The 25,267-nt window shown below is 47.3% G+C and overlaps 1 protein-coding gene across 1 annotated transcript in view; it reads right to left on the reverse strand.

The window, feature by feature from the left end:
* The window catches only part of PARP1 (poly(ADP-ribose) polymerase 1), a 42,554-nt gene extending 38,534 nt beyond the window's left edge, over positions 1 to 4,020 (reverse strand). Inside the window, exon 1 of the mRNA XM_028724505.2 lies at positions 3,770 to 4,020. Within this exon, the coding sequence (XP_028580338.2) occupies positions 3,770 to 3,889 (120 nt within the window). The 5' untranslated portion in view covers positions 3,890 to 4,020. The remainder of the gene's footprint in view (positions 1 to 3,769) is intronic.
* Between the last annotated feature and the right edge of the window lie 21,247 nt (positions 4,021 to 25,267).

A 25,267-nucleotide genomic window follows, 5' to 3' on the forward strand; every position in this document is an offset into this window, starting at 1 on the left:
AAAAAGCTCTCACTCAGCCTCAGTAATCTCTTAACAAGAAACAAAGCTGTGCACTTTGCACTATATTAGCTGCAGAAGGCCATCTTATTTAAACAACTGAATGTTTTTCACTGGCTGCCTACTTGCTTCCCAGTACTGTACAACTGAAGTTGCTGCTTTTGATGTTTAATTCCTAATGGACTTAGACCTTGTGCCCCTCACAAAACACATCCTTTCGTATAGTTCACCCCACTCCTTAATATCACATACCAGTCCAGGAGTTCCCACTTCCTTCCTCTCCAGTCCCTGACTTAATGTTATGTTCAAACTATGTTTTATGACTTGTCTTGCTCCATGCAAACCACAATATGAAGCTATGTTTTCTTCTTGGCTTCTGATGGTTTGCAATGAGCCTCTTTGTCTATCGTCTTACTGGAGGTGCTGCTGCACTTTTCCATGGCAGTGCTTCACTCCCTCCAAACAAAAGCAAGGAACTAGATGTGTGAGAACAAAATCCATTTAATACAAAAGTCCTGCTGACTAGGAGATCAGTAACTCTCACAATAGGGATCCGAAGTATCTGTGATGGGGTTACACTTCCCCCTAAAGAGCAAAGTTCTTGGCTTGCGGTGCTCCTTGAACCTGGTGTTGGATACTCAGGTGAGCTCCATGGCCAAGTGGGGATTCAAACCATTGTCTCTCAGGTTCTAGTCAAACACTCTAACCACTGCACATCAGGCCATTTTTAAAAAGAAGGCAGTTTAAGAACCGTACTCTGTTAACTAGCATGAGTTCTGGAACATTCCCCCAACCACTGATGTAGTCAATGTAAAAGGGAAAAATGTAAAATGAGCTAGGGATTTCTGGGAGACAGTGAGCAGTTGCTAAGCATCTTTTCCTCACTAGAGGAGGAGCAGAACCCATCAAAATAACATTGGGCTTACAAAACTTAGAATAACTTGTTGGGCCCAAGCGCTTCTGCAGAGTAATTATTCAAGGAATTAATAAACAAGAATTATTTTTAAATTTTGAATGCTATAAAAGTCTTTCAGGATTACCCAGCATATGCTAATTGAATTTCTATCATTTTCCAGATGTTTATACAGTGCTCTATATGTTGAACCTTCTCTTGAACCTTCCAAGAGAAATGCTTTCCATGTCTGATTTATGAATAATTGTAGCCACTAAATTTATAGCAGAAGACAATCTTTGAACATTGTCTTTTGAGTGGAGTAAGCAATCTGAAACCAAGGGACCTCTATTTGGATGCATTTCCAGTTGGGAAAGGCTTGTGAGCAGACCTGTCTTTCTGCTGGAGAAAGTTCACTTGTTTGCTGTTGATCCATGCCTGCCTGTTCACTTGAATTATTTGGTTTACTAGGCATTATCTTAACAGACTTGTTTCCAAGACAGTTATTCCTACATGACCTAAATCTTTTGTTACTCACAGCAGCATGTGAGCAATCTATTTTTAGCTACAACTTTTTCTTTTAACAGAAGTCTGAGTCATTGCCACTCAGGTATGCCTTCACACCTTTCTTGTTGCATAATCTCAGCTGTCAAATTGGCTTGATCAGGATTTGAAACACTGATTTAACATGATGATAACCCAGAGCCTCCTTGGGCCAAAAAGCCATGTCCTCTTAAAACTGCAAGCTCAGCCTATAATTCCAGAGCAGAGGGGAAGCTCCTGTCATGAACCCAGACTAGAAAACTCATGTTTGCAGTCAGACATTAAAACACAGATTCCCAATTTGGCTGTAACAGAAAACTGATTCAAGAAACCTCAGAAGTACTGAACTGCGGCATATCAGAGTAGGAAGAAGGAAACAGAGAGAGCGGGCACAAAGCTGGTGAATAATTCTCAGGCTTCGTACACTGAACCATGCTTAAGTAATTGTAATATTAGTGCTATACCATTACAATGAGATGTGTTCACACATTACATTCAGTGAGTATGCAACCTGTGAATACATCAGTAGTTGTAGTCTGTTTATCTGTGTACACAGTAGTTGCTGCACAAATCAACAAGTGTACATGTTCACAGAAATACTTGTGCATTGGTGGAGAAAATTTGTACTTGCATTCAATGCAGATTGTCTATAATATACTCATATTATGACTGTTTTCACCACCTTATAATACTTACCAATGGTTGTGTTTTAAAGTCAGTGTAGCCTACCTTATTGGGTTATAATGTTAAGGTGCTGAGACATATTTATTGGAGGACTAACAACAAATTTAGTAAGTAATGCTACAATCCTATAGACCAGTGGCTCCCAATTAGCTAAGTACTGCAGAGTAATACATACCCCCTGTTTTTCAATAGCCAAGCCATGGACTTTTGAAAATATTGACAAATCTATGGTAGTTATTGTTACGTGAAAGGTGCTGCAGACCACTGCTATAGACAGGTTTCCTGGGAGTAAGTCTCACGAACTCAATTGCTCTTTTTGTGAATAGGCATGCATAGGATTGAAATGCAAAGTATTTTAAAGTAGTGTTGCCAATTTGCAGCACAATTCGCTTCTACAAGTTTTTTCATCATATATCTTTTACCACTGCTGTTACAACATTTCAGAAGTTAAAACTAAGCTGGTGTATTATTAATATATGCCTATTCATGATATTATTTTGTCATGTGTTATTGATTGATTTCTATGGAAGTAAACTGGCCATCAATAAGGGAGAAAGGGGTTGCTAGTATTAATCATTACACACAGAACCTCTGCCAAAATTCTAAACTTACTGCCCTGGGCTTCTTTGGAAGGAAGGTCATGACACAAATTTAATAAATACTTGCAAAACGAGAGAAATGGTACCCACAGAGATCTGATGAAAGCGACAACAAAGTATTGCCCAAGACGAGGCAAACTTTGCATAAAAAGCACAATTAAGTTTCCAGTTCTCATGCTTCTGGAGTACAGCTTGAAAACGTGTGACCGCGTTATGTGACTGGGGGACTGGCACCTGATCCAATGTGTACCCTGAACCTAACCCACAGAGTTTAAAGGGAGTTACTTTCTCCCTATTTAAACCAGTATTTGTATAGCACATCAAGGTAGCAACTCTCTCTTTACCCATTTACCTGGGAGGAGCACGGGGCTTACTTCTTTCAGAAGCATGCCCAAAAGCCTGCACTGCAAGTCAACTCTCCTGATCGCCGCCAACCCCCATCTTCAAGAGTGGCAACCAAGTTCTGATTTTGCACTTGGCGATCGGCTAGCTACAAAACCTGACACCGGCCACTCTGGGGCAGCTTTCCTCGCCGTGACCAAACCAACCCCGGAGGTGGCCGAGGGAGGAGCACGCGGATGACCAAGCCACGGCGCAATTCTACGCCGCGTGTTACTTTATTTTTATACAGCTGCCTTCAGGTAAACGTAGCCCAGGGCAGTTCACCAGGTTTTATCCAGGCGCCGCCCCACACCCCTGAGTTGCTCGGAGCTTAATCCTAAATGTGTTTAGGATTGCAGCCTAAACCTAGACCTGCACGCCGAGCTGCTCTGAGGCAGCGGGAGGAGGAGAACCACGGGGGAAACCCCCTCGCCCTGCAAAGAGCGAGGCCGTGCAAGAGGGCGGCTTCTCCTCCGAAACCCGCATGCGGCACATGGCCGGGCTGCTAGGACCCCGGAAGGCTGCTGCTCCCTCTGGCTGCTGCCAGAAACAAAGGGCGGCGGCGGCCCCCGAGCAACCCTGGAGGCGCACCTACAAAGGCACCTGCGCCTCTGCAAGCAACGTGGCGCGGCTGGGCTGCCCGGAGCCCGCGGCGGCTGGTCGGGCGAAGTACCTGCACCATGATGGCCAGGCGGAGCGAGTCCTTGGCGATGTTGTCGCCGCATTTCTTGCAAGAAGCCCGGCCGCTCTTGGCGTACTCGGCCCGGTACATCTTCTCTGCAGGCTCCGCCATAGCTGCACCAGCAAGCCCGACCGAAATCAGCTCGGGCTAAGGAGGAGGAGGAGAGGAGGCGGCGGCAGCAGCAGCAGCGGCGCCAAAAAACCAGCCGGATGGCTTCTTACACAGCCAGGCTCCCGCCCCTCGCTGCCGAGCGCAGAGCGATCGAGCCGCGCCCCGTCCAAGCCGTCTTCCTTTCGGCGATCGATTAGCCGCGCCGCGCCCAGGAGTCCTAGGTCTCGAGAGCGACCCCCACAAACTCTCCAGGGAGGATGACGAGGAATCGTCGCGCTCGGCTGGCGGAGCAGCGAGGGAAAGGGCCGGGGGTCACGTGGTCGGCGAGGGCGTGCTATGGAGTTGCCCTCGGCGTTTAAGGGCGTTCTCCCTTCTCCCTCTCTCCGCCTCCTCTGGGTGGCGGCACGTGCTTGCTCCTTTTTCGGTAGGCAATCCTTTATGGAGTAGCTGTGCCGTGACTGAAAAGCCCTTCCGGATGGAATGCTGCTAAAGTCAGGCTGCTGTCCTACGCGCGCATGTCCCTGGGAGTAAGAACCCACTGGGGTCTACTTCTGAGTAAACAGGCATGGGGTTTCAGGTTGCGTAGAGCAGAGGGCAGGCAAGCTTTTTGGGATATGTGTGTGTTTGTGTGATCCAGTGTTTTGCTGTTACCTAGAAATCTTCTACGGTGAGTCCGGGAAGTAACTTTGTTAAGAGCAATTTATTCTAGATTATTATCTGCAGATTATTCTAGATTCCCCAAGCTTCCCCTGAAAATCAATTTCCTCAGAACATTCACATGTTATAATGGTTTACCGTAAAAAGATCCTCGTGCATGAGTGGATGGTATTTCTGCTTAGCTAGGAGTTAGCATTATTTTTGTTATGTTTAATTGAATTTTTTTTACAAAACATCTCTTTTTTATAATATGTTTTATTTTCACAATAAACATTCAATTAAAAAAGAACTAAAAAGACATAAAATAAAACAATTAAAAAAACTATGTACACTCTTAATATTAAATCCATATTTTGGTATTTCTTTGAATCCCCTGACTTCCCTCCCCTCCCTCCCCTGGTTCCTTTGTATTATTTTCATTTATGCATGTCAACAAAGAATCTTTATCTCTAATTACCTCCTAATTTAAACATTGTCCATAGCATTACAAGTGTTTTTAAAATCCTTCTAATGTATTTACTTCCTTACATTGCTTTTGTATATATGCAATAAACATTTCCCATTCTTTTTTATATTTGTTTTCTAAGATTTCCAGTTAGTTTAGCCATTTTTGCATATTCCATTAACTAAATTTGCCAATCTTCCTTAGTTGGGATATCTTCTTTCCAGTGCTGCGCTAGCAGTATTTACGCAGCCGTTTTTGCATACATAAAGTTTTATACTCTTTAGGTAAATCAGCTCCTGTAATTCCTAATAGAAAAGCTTTTGGTTTCTAACAAAAGTTATTTTAAACATTTTTTTTCAATTCATTAGATATCATTTCCCATTTTTAAAAAATAACCTTACATTGCCACCACATATGATACGTAAATCTTGTGATTTTTACGAAACATCTCAGTGCCTTCCAGTGGCCTTCCAGATATTGCTCGACTACAACTCCCATCATCCCTAACTATTGTCCCTTCTGAATGGAACCAATAGGAGTGGAGTCCAACAGCAACCAGAGGCTTACAGGTCTACTACCGTATAGAACTGCCCTTGATTTAGGACCAACTTCAGAATACTTCCTGCAGAGACCTTCAGAGTTGTTCTCCCACACTATTAGGCAGAAGACAGCAGCTTTCAGTGCTAATGTCACAGGCTACTGGTTTTTGTATGTACACACACACACACATATTTGGAAGCAACCAAAATGGAGACAATGGAGTGCACCTTCGGGGGGTGAAGTCAACGTGCTGCGTTAGTAGCACCAAAGTAACCTGCCTAGGGCACAAGCCTGGGCAGAGTGTATGAAGGTCCAGACAACAAGACCCTCCTCTCAGCCTTCCTTCTCAAAAGGAAATCAGAACAGTATGTTTGGCACCAGCTTGACTGCAGGAGTTGCTGGGAGGAGGCATACAGGGTGTCATCCAACCATCTTGGGGACTCTACTCCGGATTTGTATAGGCTTTACTTCTTGGCCTCTTGAAGGGGTCACGTGAGATAGCAGAGGCTAAGGATGAGAGTTCCTTCTAGATGGGCTACCTTCCCAAGTTGATAAGCCCCACCTGCTCTTCACTTAAGCATGTGCAGAAACCACCTTCTTGACCTTTGGACCCACTGTTAGTCTCATCCTTTGGTCCCCACCCTGCACTCAGCTACTCACTAGTGGCTCCTAGAATCAGTCAGCATGCAGCAGCGGTCATACGCCGACAATGGCTTCAGCCGCCCGGCTAAACCAGTTGAGGGTAGCCGATGGGTCTCAAACCTTTGGTGAGTTAGGGACTTCCCCTGCATGCTTTTGGATAACATAATTGTTATAGCACCAAATTATTATATGTATTTGTTCAGGAAATAGATGGATTAGGGAATTGGAAACTTGCTTTACAGTCACCTTGATTTAAACCAGTCCGCTGAGGACCTGATCTGAGGACGCATTTCTTATGAAAGAGTAAAAATGGACAAAAGAAAGCATGCAAGGCAACTTGAAATTACATGTTCTCACTCCCAGTGAAAAGCTTCAGTTCCCAAAGGTGCTTGAACATAACTTGAACTGATAAGGTGACCTAAATTCAGCAGATGCAGGCTGCCCTATTTATAAAGATCTGTCATCAAGAGATAACCAGCAGATGAGTTTTCATGATGCATCTGTTAATTCAGGTAGGAACTGTAATGGACTCTTAACTGAGGTTTTATGGATAGAGAATTATTTGGGGGGGGGGGTTGTGTCCATTGCTTAAACTAACTATGTAATGAATATTATAAATAGGGAAATGCATCAGCAGATTTGTTTGACTTGGTATTGTGAAGGTACCGTATTTTTCGCACGATTGGACGCACCGGACCATAGGACGCACCTAGTTTTTTGGGGGGGAAATAAAGGAAAAAATTTTCCCCTTTATTTCCCCCCCAAAAGCAGGTCAGGGAAACCGAACCAGGTCGAGGAACAGCGGGATAGTGGCGCTGCGCCTCCCTGCTGTCCCCCAAGCTTGTGGGGCTGGCCGATGTCTGTCTGGCGGGTGGGGAGCTCTGCTTCAGGGCGCCCCACCCGCCAGGCAGCAGGCTGCTATCCGCAGCGTGGGGAGCCCTGTGGGGAACTCCTGCAAGGTTCCCCACTCTGCGGATGTATGCCTGGCGCGAGGGGCGCTCTGCTTCAGGGCGCCCCACCCGCCAGGCAGCAGGCTGCTATCCGCAGCGTGGGGAGCCCTGTGGGGAACTCCTGCAAGGTTCCCCACTCTGCGGATGTATGCCTGGCGCGAGGGGCGCTCTGCTTCAAGGCGCCCCACCCGCCAGGCAGCAGGCTGCTATCCGCAGCGTGGGGAGCCTTGTCGGGAACTCCTGCAAGCCTCCCCACTCTGCGGATGTCTGCCTGGCGCGAGGGGCGCTCTGCTTCAGGGCGCCCCACCCGCCAGGCAGCAGGCTGCTATCCGCAATCGTGGGGAGCCTTGTCGGGAACTCCTGCAAGCCTCCCCACTCTGCGGATGTCTGCCTGGCGCGAGGGGCGCTCTGCTTCAGGGCGCCCCACCCGCCAGGCAGCAGGCTGCTATCCGCAGCGTGGGGAGCCTTGTCGGGAACTCCTGCAAGCCTCCCCACTCTGCGGATGTCTGCCTGGCGCGAGGGGCGCTCTGCTTCAGGGCGCCCCACCTGCCAGGCAGCAGGCTGCTATCCGCAGCGTGGGGAGCCCTGTGGGGAATTCCTGCAAGGCTCCCCATGCTGCGGATGTGTTCCCGAAGCGCCTGGAGCTCTGCTTTCAGGGCGCCTGGCGCTCCGGGAAGCAGGCTGAGCGGAGCGCTAATCCCGAAGCCCCAAGCTTCGGGATTAGCGAGGCGCTTCGCTAGCCCTGGGAGAGCCACGCAACGTCGCGGGGCTCTCCCAGGGCTAGCGAGACCTTGCCGGCACCCAGAAGCTTGGGGCGCGCTGAGCTCCGCGCACCCCAAGCTTCGGGATTAGCGCGGCGCTTCGCTAGCCCTGGGAGAGCCACGCAACGTCGCGGGGCTCTCCCAGGGCTAGCGAGACCTTGCCGGCACCCAGAAGCTTGGGGCGCGCTGAGCTCCGCGCGCCCCAAGCTTCGGGATTAGCGCGGCGCTTCGCTAGCCCTGGGAGAGCCACGCAACATCGCGGGGCTCTCCCAGGGCTAGCGAGACCTTGCCGGCACCCAGAAGCTTGGGGCGCGCTGAGCTCCGCGCGCCCCAAGCTTCGGGATTAGCGCGGCGCTTCGCTAGCCCTGGGAGAGCCACGCAACGTCGCGGGGCTCTCCCAGGGCTAGCGAGACCTTGCCGGCACCCAGAAGCTTGGGGCGCGCTGAGCTACACGCGCCCCAAGCTTCGGGATTAGCGCGGCGCTTCGCTAGCCCTGGGAGAGCCACGCAACGTCGCGGGGCTCTCCCAGGGCTAGCGAGACCTTGCCGGCACCCAGAAGCTTGGGGCGCGCTGTGCTCCGCATGCCCCAAGCTTCTGGATTAGCGCAGCGGTCCGCTAGCCGTGGGAGAGCTGGGTCTCCCACGGCTAGCGGATAGCTTCCTGAAGCCTGGAGAGCGAGAGGGGTCGGTGCGCACCGACCCCTCTCACTCTCCAGGCTTCAGCGAAAGCCTGCATTCGCTCCATAGGACGCACACACATTTTCCCTTGCTTTTTGGGAGGGAAAAAGTGCGTCCTATGGTGCGAAAAATACGGTAATTGTGTATTAATGCAAATATTATAATGCAAATATGCTACTACTGCAAATAACAACAGTAACAGCCTGCCACCAGTATACAGGTTATAAGATTTGGGTGAAGAACAACTTGTAAATAATTGAAGTAAGTAATAAATAAACCTGACCGTGATAAGCACACCAGAGGGTCATCTCACTCCCTTTCTCTACCATGAACTGATCAGTCAAGTGCTATATAGGAGGCTGGGAACCATTCTTGTGGAATCAACTAAGCATCAATGACAGATGGTCATCCAACCTCTGTTTAAAAACTTCCATCGCAGTCCCTCACCTTCCAAGGGAGTCTGTTCCACTATCAAACAGCTTTTACTGTCAGAAAGTTCTTCCTGATGTTTAGTCTGAATCTCCTTTCCTGAAACTTGAATCTATTGGTTTGGGGACTCCAGAGCAGGAGAAAATAAGCTTGTTCCATTCTCCAAGTGACAGCACTTTAGATATTTGAAGATGGGTATCATATCTCCTTTCAGTCTCCTCTTTACCAGGCTTCACATACTCCTTCCAACGTTCCTCATAAGGCTTGGTGTCCAGACCCTTGATCATCTTGGCTGCCCTCTGCTGCACATGTTCCAGCTTCCTTCTTAAACTGTGGTGCCCAGAACTGGACAAAGTACTCCAGGAGTGGTCTGACCAAGGCAGAATAGAGTGGTACTATTACTTTCCTTGAATATACATGAAATAAATACACCTGCCGTCCCCTGTGTGCAGAGTCCTGTGACACTCCAGAACCAAAGAAGCATGCTCTGTTTTCCTTATTTGAAGAACCTCATAGGGCAGGCATAGGCAAACTCGGCCCTCCAGACGTTTTGGGACTACAACTCCCATCATCCCTGACCACTGGTCCTGTTAGCTAGGGATGATGGGAGTTGTAGTCCCAAAACATAACGAAGGCCAAGTTTGCCTATGCCTGCCATAGGGGATCCTGCAGGCACTCCCTAATCTAAATATGCCTAAACACAGGCATATGTGACACAGAGTCTGTGGGACACAGAGTCTGCCTTGATGGCATCTTCTGCAAAATCTGTCTATGTTGGAAAGGGGAGAAATTTGATTATCTCTGCACTAGATGGCACCACAGCTACAGTTAAAATGTGGCACATATAGGAAATACTCCATGGTAGAAATGGAAGAGACTCTTGTATTCACATTCCTTCCTGAGGGCCAAAGGACCACCTTTGTTGAATATGACTTTGCATTGGCAGGTGTGAGTTTTTCTTAAATGATAGCAGGGCAGGAGCTGGAAGGAGAGAAAAGAGGGGGCAGAAAATACTCATTGCAGTGCAGAGGAAAATGGTCTAATGGTATTTTCACTTTTGCCATGTAGGATGTGATTTAACACTGATAGATGCATGCACAATACAGTGTTACTGCGGGTTGAGAACTTAATTCATTCCAGAGGTCCGTTCTTAACCTGAAACTGTTCTTAACCTGAAGCACCAGTTTAGCTAATGGGGCCTCCCACTGCCACTGTGCCGCAGCAGCGCAATTTCTGTTCTCATCCTGAAGCAAAGTTCTTAACCCGAGGTACTATTTCTGGGTTAGCGGAGTCTGTAACCTGAAGCGTCTGTAACCCCAAGTACCACTGTATGTAGTTTGGCCAAGGAAATAAGTTCCAGGATGTTGTTTTACAGGGACGGATTACTTGGGATGCAGGAGTATACCTGTGATGCGTGGTGTTTTTGTCATTTATTTTTATTTGTAAATATACAAACCAAGTGAGGGGAAGCAGGCAGACACCCAGAGAGGCATCTGCTAGTCTTTGAAGCTACATCAGAGGCAACAGCATATGCCTGTATCTACCCAAGGCTACGTCATGCCAGCCAGCAGCAAGCAAGCATTCAATCTGTTTTTCTCATCATTGCTTTTTAAAAATCATGCTTTGTTTTTTTTTAAAAAGACGTCAAGGCAATTCACAACAATTAGGTGAAAAGTTAAATAAGAGCTATCAAAAATACCAACACTACATTAAAAAAACACCCTCAAATCATCAATGTAAATCAGTGAAATATCCTGGAGTTGGAATCTCCTTTCTTGTAACTTGAAGTCATTGGTTTGGGTCCTACCCTCTGGAGCACCAGAAAACAAGCTTGTTGCATCTTCCATGTGACAGCCCTTAAGATATTTGAAGATGGCTATCATATGTCCTCTCTGTCTCCTTTTATCCAGGCTAAACATACCCAACTCCTTCAATTGTTCCTCATAAGGTTTGGTCTCCAGACCCTTGATCATCTTGGTCACCCTCCTCTGCATATGTTCTAGCTTGTCAATATCCTTAAATTGCACTGCCCAGAACTGGACACAGTATTCCAGGTGTGCTCTGACCAAGGCAGAATAGAGAGGTACTATTGCTTCCCTTGATCAGGACCCCATAGTTCTATTGATGCAGCCTAGAATAGCATTAGGGGGTTTTTTTTGTTACTGTTGATTCATGTTAATCTTGTGGTCTGCTAAGACCCCTAGATCCTTTTCACAATATACATCAGGAGGCTTAGTTTGGTCAGAATTGAGTCTACACATCCAGAGTTAACACTAAATACGACTAAACAACAACAACAACAAACTTTACTTCTGGTCAGTGAGCCATCATAGCAGCTAGAGGGCACAAAAATTTGTGTCCTGGTTTTTTTAGACTCGTCTGCCCATGTACTATATGAAACCAAAGGGGCACATTGGTTGCCGGATGTGATTTTTTTCAGATCTCCTACCTCACTATTTCTCCTTCAGCTCCAGCCACCTGAGAGAATGTCAGAGCCTTAAAGGGCCAGCCCTCTGGCCTGAAGGTGAGCCCTACTCTATAGCCTTCCTTCTGGTGTGTTCCTGTCATTGCTGGACTGACAATGTGGCGTGGGTGGCATCTGGTTCTTCAGGGGGTCTCAAGGGTCCAGGATCTGGCCTTATAGGCCCTGGTGATCTGAAAGGTTCCTCTGAAAAATCTTAACCAACTGCCTCAGGTGCAGTGGTCTTCCTCAGCCAGCTCTGAGCCCTGACTCAGACCTAGCTCCCCATCTGGTGCCCCTGCAGCCTCCATTTCTGTGCCCAAATCAGTGCTGGTTACAGGGGTCATGGAGCTTTGAATCATTTGCTCCTCCATATAGTCATCTTCAGCCCATATGCACAAAACATTTTAATTATATTTTTGTTATTTGTCTTGGGAGGCTCACTTTAGTGCCATATGATGCCTCTTGTCTTCCAAGTGTGTTTTTTGCAGAGGACATCGCTGCCCTTCCACAAGGGACTTGTTATATTGATGAATAAATTAGGCATAAAGATCTGTTTCTCCTGCTTCCTAATTATAGGCATACAGCTGTTTCCTCTCTGTAGACGTGCACATTCCACGCACATCAGATTTCTGAGATACAACCACCCCTTCTGTTTGTAAATTTAACTGCTAAGAAGTTGTAATGAAGGCAGTAGAGAGTTATTGGCCTGTGTGTGGAGTTAAAACCCATGATCCCAGTGTTAATAAGGCTGGTCCAAGCAGGAGTGTCCACGGTATCCCAGGTGAGAGATGGGGTAGCATCCCTGGATGTTTCAAGATTGCGACTTGGATCCAAAATATGTGCATCATCTATGCTGTTGAAATGGAACACTCAGGATGATACGGTTAAATCTGCTATGATTAAATGGGCACAAGATGTTGGACATAACATTATGTTTGCTGACTGGGAACAGTTGTGGACCACTGGGATGAAATTTACGGCATGCAATGCCTTAAGAGAAAACATTATGAAAATGATATACAGGACCCCAGTCAAGCTTGCAAAAATTTATAATTTGCCCGATAATAAATGTTGGAAATGTAAAGAAAATGAAGGTGCATTTTTTCACCTTTGGTGGACGTGCCCTAAGATTAAGGCTTTCTGGGAAATGATTTATAACGAATTGAAAAAGGGTATTTAAATATACCTTCTTGAAGAAACCAGAGGCTTTTCTCTTGGGCATGGTCGGCCAGTTGGTGTTAAAAAAGGATAGAACTTTCTTTATGTATGCTACAACAGCAGCAAGAATACTTATTGCAAAGTATTGGAAGACGCAAGATTTACCCACTTTGGAAGAATGGCAGATGAAGTTGATTGACTGTATGGGATTGGCAGAAATGACTGGCAGAATCCGTGACCAGGGAGAAGAGTCGGCAGAAGAAGATTGGAAAAAGTTCAAGGACTATTTACAGAAATATTGTAAAATTAAAGAATGTTGAATGATGTTGGATTGAAATTAAGTGGTTTCTAGCTGTAATGGTATAAAGGAATATGAAAAAATGGTTTTTTATAAGTAAAAATTTAAGGTTATAATAACCTAAGATGTTGGATAGAAAATAAGGTGTGGTTTTTTTTTTTTTAGCTGTAATGCTTTGAGATAAGGATTTGCTGAACAAATAATTTGAACTGGAAATACAAGAAGGGGAGTGTGATGGGATGATAAGCTGCTTGTGTGTAAAATCCAGATCCCTCAGAGTTTGACCAGGTTTTCAAACCTCTGCCTGTGACGGAGCCCCTCCTGCATGGCTGCGTCAATCGCTGGCAGAATCCGAAAGTGGTTGTTTTCGGAAACGCTTCCAACATAAAAGCTCCTTAACGGAAACACGTCTCCTGGCCTCCCTGCATGACAGTTTCCGGCGAGGAGTGGGTGTCCCTATAGGAGGTCCTGAGACCTCTCCACTGTTTTCGCTGGAACCGTCTCTGAGCCATCCCTCCGACTCACTTTCCCTTGGAGTTACTGCTCGCCCCCTACTGGTTCCCTCTTCAGCTGCAACACCTCTTTCAACCTCATTGAGCCTCTGCACCTCCTGTCCTTCCGATGGCAGTTCCCTGACATCCACCTCCCCTCCAGGGCCCCCTTCACCCCCTCCCGTCCCCTCCCCTTCTGGCTGGGAGGAGGTAAAACCCCTGAAAGAACCTTCCTCATCGTCCGTAGTTTCGAACACTTCCCTCCACTTGCTGCTGTTCCTCGTCTCTTGGTATTCCTCGTCATCAGAGTCCATTCCCTCTTCCAAATCCGACTCCGCGAATCCCTCCATTTCCTCTTCCTCGTCGGTGGTGCCGAAGTATTCCCTCCTAAACCTTTCTACCGGCTGTGGTTTTCTCGGGAATCTTTGGTGGAACGTTTCTGTTAAAACCTCGTCATTGACCTCCCCTGCAGTCACCCAGGTGTTTTCTGACTCTGGTTCCCCTTCCCACGCCACCAAATACTCTACCTGATTTCCCTTCCACCTGGAATCGAGGATTTCTGCTACATGGTTGCTGCGTTCCCTCTCTTCCAAGGCTGGTCCCCTGGTGTGCTCCCCTTCACGTCCCCCCCTGTATGGTGACAGTAACGACCTGTGGAACACTGGGTGCAATTTCATGTGGTTGGGTAACCGGAGTTTGAAAGCCACTGGGTTGACCTGCTGAATGACCTCAAAGGGTCCCAATCTTCTGGGTCTCAACTTCTTACACCCCCCTTTGAACGGCAACCCTTGGGTGGACAGCCACACCTGATTCCCCACCCTTATGGCCTCACCTTCCCTTCTGTTCTTGTCTGCCTGCTCCTTATATTGTGCCTTGGCCCTTTCTAAGTTGAGCTGGAGCTGATGATGGATCGCTTCCATCTCTTCTACAAAATGTTCGGCCGCTGGGACGCTCCATCTCTCCCCTCCATCCCCTGGGAATGCCCTGGGATGACACCCGTAATTAGCCAAAAAGGGGCTCATCCCTGTGGACACATTCTCTGCATTATTGTAGGCAAACTCTGCCAGCGCCAACTTTTCGGCCCAGTCATTCTCTCTGTCATTGACATAACACCTCAGATATTGTTGGAGTATGCCATTTGCTCTCTCCGCCTGCCCGTTGGTTTCAGGGTGCCGGGCAGTAGAAAAATTGACTTCCACGTGCAGCAAGCTCATGAGCTTTCTCCAGAACCTGGAAGTAAATTGTTTGCCGCGGTCTGAGACCACCCTCAATGGAGCCCCGTGCAACCTAAAGATGTGTTCTACAAACAACTTCGCTGTTTCTTCCGCTGTGACAGCATGTGAGCAGGCTATAAAGTGGGCCATTTTGGTTAACAGGTCTACCACAACCATGATGGCTGTTTTCCCTCTGGACTTTGGCAGATCAGTCATAAAATCTATTGCCACTGCTTCCCATGGTCTTTCAGGTGTGGGTAGCGGTTCTAATAACCCTGCCGGCGCCCGCCTCTCCCCTTTGGCTCGCTGGCATTGGTCACACCCTCTCACATACTCCCGCACATCTTCCCTGACCTTGGGCCACCAAAATTCCCTGGTAACCAGCCACATGGTTTTGTGTTGCCCAAAATGCCCTGCTGTGGGGCTATCGTGCAGCTGCTTGAGTACCTTCTCTCTCAAATCTCCTTCAGGTATATATAACGCTCCCTTGTAATACAACGCCCCGTTTTTCTCCTCAAAACCTCCGGGTTTGTCTCCCTCCCTCCTGAGACCCCTGAGTTTGTCCTGGGCGTATTCATCATTCTCCGTTCCCTCTACCAGTTCTCTTTGCCCCACCAATGCCGCCCCACACACCCAGCGGTCCTCTGGAATGACATGTCTTTCTTCGGGTGCTCCCTCCCCCTCCAAATATTCAGGTTTCCGTGAGAGAGCGTCCGCCCTAACGTTCTCTGGGCCTGGCACGTAACAAATCTCAAAGTTAAATTTGGAGAACTCCTGAGCCCATCTCAACTGCCGTTGGTTGAGCACTCGTGCCGTTCTCCAATACTCTAGATTCTTGTGGTCAGTGCACACTTGCACCTTATGTTGTGCGCCAATTAGCAGGTGCCTCCATTTCCGGAAGGCCTCATGAATAGCCAGAAGTTCTCGGTCATACACCGTGTAATTCCTCTCAGATTTGTTCAGTTTCCGCGAAAAAAAGGCACACGGTCTCCACTCTGACTCCTCCTTCCCTGGCTGCAGAAGAAGCACCGCCCCTATGGCTCGGTCTGATGCGTCTGTTTCGACCCTCATCTTTTTTTGTAAGTCCACATGCAGAAGTTGCTCCTCCGAGGCGAAGGCCCTTTTCAGTTCCTCAAAGGCTCGCTCCGCCTCCTCAGTCCAAACGAATTTCTTTTTACTGCTGAGACAGTCCGTAATGGGCGCCGTCAGGTGGGCAAAGTTTCGAATGAACTTACGATAAAAGTTCCCAAACCCCAGGAACCTCTGCACATCCTTCTTTGTTTTGGGTGTTTTCCATTCCAGTACTGCCTGGACCTTGCCGGGGTCCATGGCCAATCCCTTGTCGGACAGGCGGTACCCCAGAAACTCCACCTCCTTGGTATGAAACTGACACTTCTCCAGCTTCACCCACAGCCGGTTGGCCTGCAGCCTGCTCAACACTTCTCTGACGTCTCTTACATGCTGCTCCTCATTCTCAGAGTACACCAACACGTCATCTAGGAAGGCCACACAATTCTTGTACAGCAAAGGCCCCAGTACGTGGTTCATAAAAGCTTGGAAGCACGCCGACCCTGCTTGTAATCCAAACGGCATAACTAAATATTCAAATGCCCCTAAAGGGGTGAACATGGTGGTTTTCCATTCATCCCCTTTCCTTATACGTATCAGATTGTACGCCCCCCTTAGGTCCAGCTTTGTAAAAATCTTTCCCTTCCGTACCCTGGTCAAAATGTCATCAATCCTGGGCATTGGAAAGGCCAAAGGTTCTGACACTGCGTTTAACCCCCTGAAGTCACACACCAGTCTCGGCTTATCCGTGTGTTTTTTATCCACAAAAAACACTGGGCTACCTCCCACCGCTCTGGACTCTCTGATGAAACCTCTCTTCAGGTTCTTGTCAATGAACTCCCTTAGCTCCTGCATTTCTCTGTCTGACATGGCGTACAACTTGCCTACAGGAAGCTGTGCCCCAGGGAGTAAATTGATTTGACAGTCAAAGGGTCTATGCGGGGGTAGTTGGTCAGCTTCCTTCTCGCTGAACACGTCGCTGAGATCTGCGTATTGCGGGGGCACCTTCCCTTTATCCATTACTTCCATTCCGGCTAGGGCGACTCTGGCTCCTCCCGGAACCTTCCCCTGCTTGCAGTGTTCTAGGCAATGCGCTGACCCAAAGGAGACCACCCTCTGATGCCAACCCACTAGTGGATCGTGTAGTGCCAGCCAGCTCATCCCCAAAATGATGGGAGCTCCTCCCAAGGTGGCCACATTAAACGCTATCTGTTCAGTGTGCCTTGCCACCCTCATTATCATCGGGACAGTCTGTTGGCTAACTTCTCCTCCCAGCAGTTCTCTGCCATCAATCGTGGTCACCTGCAAGGGGTTACTTAAAGGGATAGTCTGTATCTGATGCTCAGCTGCAAACTCCTTACTCATAAAATTACAGGAGCTGCCTGAATCCAAAAGCGCCTTGATCTGTAGCGGGTGCCCGTTTGGCAACTCTAGAGACACCTCTATCACTAAAGCGGGTCTGGGTGGTTCTGGCGTGGGCACTTTCACTGCTCTTTGGCCTGGCTGCTGTGCCCCGACGGTGGCAGCCAGGCGTTGGCTTTTACTTGCTCCTTGCTCTCCTCCTCTTTCCCCCCAACAGCCCCTGCCATCCCTTGCCACTCCTTTCTCTGTGGGCAGACTCTGGCAAAGTGCCCTGGCTGTTGGCAGAGATAGCATTTCTTGGCGCTCTTTCCCTCCTTCTTCCGCCCATCACTGGGATTTGAAACTGCGCGCGCCCGCGCTGTTCCAACTTCCATCGGCTCTGCCGGCGGGAAAGGTGGCTCTGGAATGTCCGGAATGCGAAGCTCCCTCCAACGTTCTCCTTTCCCTTCCCGCCTTTCCAAAGCCCTCGCTTCCTGGCGCGCTCCTATGGCCAGCGCGGATTTGGTCAGCTGATCCATAGACTCCGCCCTGGGCCCCCGGGACAGTTCATCTTTCACGGCCGAAGAAAGCCCCTCTTCGAAAAGCATTTGAATGGGTTCCGCCGATAGGTCCCACCCCAATTTATGAATCAACATAGTAAATTCAGCCCAGTACTCTCGAACAGATCGGCTCCCCTGTTTGCAAGCCATTAACTGTCTTCGTACCACTCCCTGCTCAATGTCGCTGGAAAACATCAGATCCATGGCACGAAAAAACTTCCTTGTGTCCTTTAGGATCTCATTATTCACTGCCATCAAGGGTCTAACCCAGTCCTTTGCCCCCGATTCGAGATGGCCAATAACAAAAGCCACTCGCGACTCCTCGTCAGGGAAGTCATCATACTGCAGGTTGAGAGCGTACTGCATTTCAGTTCTAAAGGCATGATAACTTCTGGGGTCCCCCCCAAATTTCTGCACCAACCCCGGTACCTTTCTGGCGAGCGAGGTGGTTTTCTCCTTTCCCTTTTCTGCATCCTGAGCCCTCCTTTCCTCAAGCCTCGCCGTTTGCATGGCAAGCTGGAGCTCCAACGCCCTGTACCTTTCTTCCAGGCTTGGACCTCCTCCAGCTGCTCCTGCTCCTCCGGTTCCGGCTGGTTCACTCATGATGCCTTTGCCTGCACAAGCTGGCTTTCGAAGACTTTCGGATTGCTGTGATGGGATGATAAGCTGCTTGTGTGTAAAATCCAGATCCCTCAGAGTTTGACCAGGTTTTCAAACCTCTGCCTGTGACGGAGCCCCTCCTGCATGGCTGCGTCAATCGCTGGCAGAATCCGAAAGTGGTTGTTTTCGGAAACGCTTCCAACATAAAAGCTCCTTAACGGAAACACGTCTCCTGGCCTCCCTGCGTGACAGTTTCCGGCGAGGAGTGGGTGTCCCTATAGGAGGTCCTGAGACCTCTCCACTGTTTTCGCTGGAACCGTCTCTGAGCCATCCCTCCGACTCACTTTCCCTTGGAGTTACTGCTCGCCCCCTACTGGTTCCCTCTTCAGCTGCAACACCTCTTTCAACCTCATTGAGCCTCTGCACCTCCTGTCCTTCCGATGGCAGTTCCCTGACAGGGAGGTATGAGGAGGTCAGGGAAATATGTCATTGAAAAATAAGTTGTGAAATTTATGTGTTTTTAATGTTTGGTTTTTTTTGCTTTTTTCTTTTTATTTGTATAAAAATTGAAAACTTTAATAAATATCTTTTAAAAAAACAAAAAACAAAATATGTGCATCATCTGGAGCATGTGGGTGTTTTGTATACTATTTTTTATTACTGTGTTGGGTATTATTCTCCCTCCTGTTTAGTTCTAAGCTGGTTTTTTTAAAAATTGTTTTAAACACATTTGAATGGGCTTTTTTGATTGATTGATATTATTTATAATTGTTTCTAATATATATATTTGAACTGTTAGCTGTTCTCTTGAGATGTTGTGAGCCTCTTTGGGCACATTTTTGTGGAAAAGTGGCATATAGATAGACAGATGATGATGAAAAATAAGCACAATATTGTTGTTGTTGTTTAGTCGTTTAGTCGTGTCCGACTCTTCGTGACCCCACGGACCAAAGCACGCCAGGCACTCCTGTCTTCCACCGCCTCCCGCAGTTTGGTCAGGCTCATGTTTGTAGCTTCGATAACACTATCCAACCATCTCATCCTCTGTCGTCCCCTTCTCCTTGTGCCCTCCATCTTTCCCAACATCAGGGTCTTTTCCAGGGAGTGTTCTCTTCTCATGAGGTGGCCAAAGTATTGGAGCCTCAACTTCACGATCTGTCCTTCCAGTGAGCACTCAGGTCTGATTTCCTTAAGAATGGATGCGTTTGATCTTCTTGCAGTCCATGGGACTCTCAAGAGTCTCCTCCAGCACCATAATTCAAAAGCATCAATTCTTCGGCGATCAGCCTTCTTTATGGTCCAGCTCTCACTTCCATACATCACTACTGGGAAAACCATGGCTTTAACTATACGGACCTTTGTTGGTAAGGTGATGTCTCTACTTTTTAAGATGTTGTCTAGATTTGCCATCGCCTTTCTCCCAAGGAGCAGGCGCCTTTTAATTTCGTGACTGCTGTCACCATCTGCAGTGATCATGGAGCCCAAGAAGGTAAAATCTCTCACTGCCTCCATTTCTTCCCCTTCTATTTGCCAGGAGGTGATGGGACCAGTGGCCATGATCTTCGTTTTTTTGATGTTGAGCTTCAGACCATATTTTGCGCTCTCCTCTTTCACCCTCATTAAAAGGTTCTTTAATTCCTCCTCACTTTCTGCCATCAAGGTTGTGTCATCTGCATATCTGAGGTTGTTGATATTTCTTCCGGCGATCTTAATTCCGGCTTGGGATTCATCCAGCCCAGCCTTTCGCATGATGAATTCTGCATATAAGTTAAATAAGCAGGGGGACAATATACAGCCTTGTCGTACTCCTTTCCCAATTTTGAACCAATCAGTTGTTCCATATCCAGTTCTAACTGTAGCTTCTTGTCCCACATAGAGATTTCTCAGGAGACAGATGAGGTGATCAGGCACTCCCATTTCTTTAAGAACTTGCCATAGTTTGCTGTGGTCGACACAGTCAAAGGCTTTTGCATAGTCAATGAAGCAGAAGTAGATGTCTTTCTGGAACTCTCTAGCTTTCTCCATAATCCAGCGCATGTTTGCAATTTGGTCTCTGGTTCCTCTGCCTCTTCTAAATCCAGCTTGCACTTCTGGGAGTTCTCGGTCCACATACTGCTTAAGCCTGCCTTGTAGAATTTTAAGCATAACCTTGCTAGCGTGTGAAATGAGTGCAATTGTGCGGTAGTTGGAGCATTCTTTGGCACTTCCCTTCTTTGGGATTGGGATGTAGACTGATCTTCTCCAATCCTCTGGCCACTGCTGAGTTTTCCAAATTTGCTGGCATATTGAGTGTAGCACCTTAACAGCATCATCTTTTAAAATTTTAAATAATTCAGCTGGAATATCATCACTTCCACTGGCCTTGTTATTAGCGATGCTTTCTAAGGCCCATTTGACTTCACTTTCCAGGATGTCTGGCTCAAGGTCAGCAACCACACTACCTGGGGTATACGAGACATCCATTTCTTTCTGGTATAGTTCCTCTGTGTATTCTTGCCACCTCTTCTTGATGTCTTCTGCTTCTGTTAGGTCCTTACCACTTTTGTCCTTTATTATGGTAATCTTTGAACGAAATGTTCCTTTCATATCTCCAATTTTCTTGAACAGATCTCTGGTTTTTCCCATTCTATTGTTTACCTCTATTTCTTTGCATTGCTCGTTTAAGAAGGCCTTCTTGTCTCTCCTTGCTATTTTTTGGAAATCTGCATTCAATTTCCGGTATCTCTCACTATCTCCCTCGCATTTTGCTTGCCTTCTCTCCCCCGCTATTTGTAAGGCCTCGTTGGACAGCCACTTTGCTTTCTTGCATTTCCTTTTCATTGGGATGGTTTTAGTTGCTGCCTCTTGTATAATGTTACGAGCCTCCATCCATAGTTCTTCAGGCACTCTGTCCACCAAATCTAAATCCTTAAACCTGTTCCTCACTTCCACTGTGTATTCATAAGGGATTTGACTTAGATTGTATCTTGCCGGCCCAGTGGTTTTTCCTACTTTCTGCAGTTTAAGCTTGAATTTTGCTATAAGAAGCTGATGATCTGAGCCACAGTCAGCTCCAGGTCTTGTTTTTGCTGACTGTATAGAGCTTCTCCATCTTTGGCTGCAGAGAATATAATCAATCTGATTTCGATGCTGCCCATCTGGTGATGTCCATGTGTAGAGTCGTCTCTTGTGTTGTTGGAAAAGAGTGTTTGTGATGACCAGCTTGTTCTCTTGACAGAACTCTATTAGCCTTTGCCCTGCTTCGTTTTGAACTCCAAGGCCAAACTTACCAGTTGTTCCTTTTATCTCTTGACTCCCTACTTTAGCATTCCAATCCCCTATTATGAGCAGAACATCCTTCTTTGGTGTCACTTCTATAAGGTCTTGTAAGTCTTCATAGAATTGGTCAATTTCAGTTTCTTCAGCACCAGTAGTTGGTGCATAAACTTGGATTACTGTGATGTTAAAAGGTCTGCCTTGGATTCGTATCGAGATCATTCTATCATTTTTGAGATTGCATCCCAGTACAGCTTTCACCACTCTTTTGTTGACTATGAGGGCCACTCCATTTCTTTTACGGGTTTCTTGTCCACAGTAGTAGATGTGATAGTCATCCGAACTGAATTCGCCCATTCCCGTCCATTTTAGTTCACTGATGCCCAAGATGTCAATATTTATTCTTGCCATCTCATTTTTGACCACATCCAACTTACCCAGGTTCATGGTTCTTACATTCCAGGTTCCTATGCAATATTTTTCTTTACAGCATTGGACTTTCCTTTCGCTTCCATGCATATCCGCAACTGAGCGTCCTTTCGGCTTTGGCCCAGCCGCTTCATCAGCTCTGGATCTACTTGTACTTGTCCTCCACTCTTCCCCAGTAGCATGTTGGACACCTTCCGACCTGAGGGGCTCATCTTCCAGCGTCATAACTTTTATATGCCTGTTGTCTTTGTCCATGGAGTTTTCTTGGCAGGGATACTGGAGTGGCTTGCCAGTTCCTGCTCCAGGTGGATCACGTTTGGTCAAAACTCTCCACTATGACCTGTCCATCTTGGGTGGCCCTGCACGGCATAGCTCATAGCTTCTCTGAGTTATTCAAGCCCCTTCGCCACGGCAAGGCAGTGATCCATGAAGCACAATATTACAAAATGGCAACCAGTCTCCAACGAGCTCTTTTCAAAGGAAACCAGCCATTGGTAAGCACTGTGCCCATGGAACTTTTTCAGCACTATTAGAATTGGGGTATACATCACAAATGTTCCTATGGGAAAACAATACCATATAGCAGGGCTTGGAGAGGCAACTTTTTGGATGTCACCTCTCTGGGGTTACTAACTGAACTGGGCTCCTCTTGTATCTTTAATAGTGTCTTTAACAGCAGTTTCTGATGGAGAAACTGCCCCATTGGCAGTCACTGAGAATTCCCATATTGTGCTTTCCTTATCTCTGTAGTTGAACTGTGGCTCATTCTTGGTCCGTGTCTAATCACCCACTATATGACTAATCTGCAACATTCATTAAAAGGGCCATAAATTACTGTTGACAGGAGTGTGAAATGTGTGACAGTGTCACTAGCTTCTGTTGGCTTTCAGTGACAAGCTTTCGAATCTAGCAGTCAGTGTGATTCTCTTCATTCTGGTTCAGGAGCTGTTGGTTGCATGGAATGTCAGACAAATCAAGTGAAGATGAATAGTATGAGAAGATGAACTTTTCTGCTGGCAAAAGAAGCTGAGCTTTGGGGTAGGGGTAGAGGAATACAGAGTTCATGTTTTATAACCCCTTCTTCACCTCGTATCCTATAGTTTATGATATTTGAGGTGCCTTTCTATAGACCACTGAACTCCAGTTTAATCAAACAGAAGCATAGGTGACTCTTTACAGGGACCAGTTTGAAACAGAAGACTCCCAGAAGTATCAGTGGATCAAAGTAAGATGATCTAGTGCTGGCTTAAAGGTAAAGGTAAAGGTACCCCTGCCCGTACGGGCCAGTCGTGACCGACTCTGGGGTTGCGTGCTCATCTCGCTTAAGAGGCCGGGAGCCAGCGCTGTCCAAAGACACTTCTGGGTCACGTGGCCAGCGTGACGAAGCTGCTCTGGCGAGCCAGCACCAGCACAGCACACGGAAATGCCGTTTACCTTCCCGCTATAAAGCGGTACCTATTTATCTACTTGCACTTAGGGGTGCTTTCGAACTGCTAGGTGGGCAGGAGCTGGGACCGAACGACGGGAGCTCACCCCACCGTGGGGATTCAAACCGCTGACCATACGATTGGCAAATCCTAGGCACTGAGGTTTTACCCACAGCGCCACCCGCGTCCCAGTGCTGGCTTGTGGGACTTCAAATAAAATAAATGAAAATAATAGCATTGGCTTTCTCTGCATTTAAGCAGGGCTGACCAGAATCAGACACACACAAAGAGATAACTTACAGGGTCCCATAGAGGGTCCCATAGAGTCAAACTGGGTCTGCCTGGACTTCAGTCTGGGCCCAGTTTGGCCCCCTTCTATGGGACCCTGTGAGTTACCTCTTTGGCCCTTTTATCGGCTCATGTGGAACCAACATGGATAGCTGGCCCTGATGAATACTTGAGGTTCCCGACCCCTATGGTTGTAATTTGTGGGCAGTCATTTAATTTTATCCTGATTCTAATTTTTAAGCTGTATTTTAATCAATTGTTTGATTGTGTTTTAATGTATTTGATATTTGATGTTAGCCGCCCTGAACCCAGATTTAGCTGGGGAGGGCGGGGTATAAATAAAAATTTACTTACTTACTTACACTCCAAGGAATGGTGTGAAGAATTCTTCCTCTCTCATCAGACTAGGACTAGAAGACATCAAATGAAGATGAATGTTGGCAGATTTGGGTGACAAAAGGAGATGCTACCTCACACAGTGCATAGGAATTTGCTCTTGCAAGAGGTAGTGAGGGCTACTAGCTTGGATGGTTTTAAAAGGGGATTGGACAGATGAATGGAAAATAAGGCTACTAGACACAATGACTGAGTTGTACTTTCACTGTCCGCATCTGAATACCAGCGACAAGTGGGGAAAGTGCATAAGGACTAGATGGGTCATTGGCTGATCCAGCAGGCTTCTTGATGTTTTTATGAAACAGTCACAACTGATTGGTTCAAAATTGGGAAAGGAGTACGACAAGGCTGTATTTTGTCTCCCTGCTTATTTAATTTATATGCAGAATACATCATGCGAAAGGCTGGGCTGGATGAATCCCAAACTGGAATTAAGATTGCCGGAAGAAATATCAACCACCTCAGATATGCAGATGACACAACCTTGATGGCAGAAAGTGAGGAGGAATTAAAGAACCTTTTAATGAGGGTGAAAGAGGAGAGCGCAAAATATGGTCTCAAGCTCAACATCAAAAAAACGAAGATCATGGCCACTGGTCCCATCACCTCCTGGCAAATAGAAGGGGAAGAAATGGAGGCAGTGAGAGATTTTATGTTCTTGGGCTCCATGATCACTGCAGATGGTGACAGCAGCCACGAAATTAAAAGACGCCCGCTTCTTGGGAGAAGGGCAATGACAGGCCTAGACAGCATCTTGAGAAGTAGAGACGTCACCTTGCCAACAAAGGTCCGTATAGTTAAAGCCATGGTTTTCCCAGTAGCGATGTATGGAAGTGAGAGCTGGACCATAAAGAAGGCTGATCGCTGAAGAATTGATGCTTTTGAATTATGGTGCTGGAGGAGACTCTTGAGAGTCCCATGGACTGCAAGAAGATCAAACGCATCCATTCTTAAGGAAATCAGCCCTGAGTGCTCACTGGAAGGACAGATCGTGAAGCTGAGGCTCCAGTACTTTGACCACCTCATGAGAAGAGAAGACTCCCTGGAGAAGACACTGATGCTGGGAAAGATGGAGGGCACAAGGAGAAGGGGGCGACAGAGGACGAGATGGTTGGATAGTGTTTTCGAGGTTACCAGCATGAGTTTGACCAAACTGCGGGAGGTAGTGGAGGACAGAGGTGCCTGGCGTGCTCTGGTCCATGGGGTCACAAAGAGTTGGACACGACTAAACGACTAAACAACAACAACAACAACAACAAAATAAATGCAAGCATAGGAGGAGACCCCT

This window comes from Podarcis muralis, chromosome 3 (assembly GCF_964188315.1).
Source record: "Podarcis muralis chromosome 3, rPodMur119.hap1.1, whole genome shotgun sequence".
Taxonomy (NCBI): domain Eukaryota; kingdom Metazoa; phylum Chordata; class Lepidosauria; order Squamata; family Lacertidae; genus Podarcis; species Podarcis muralis.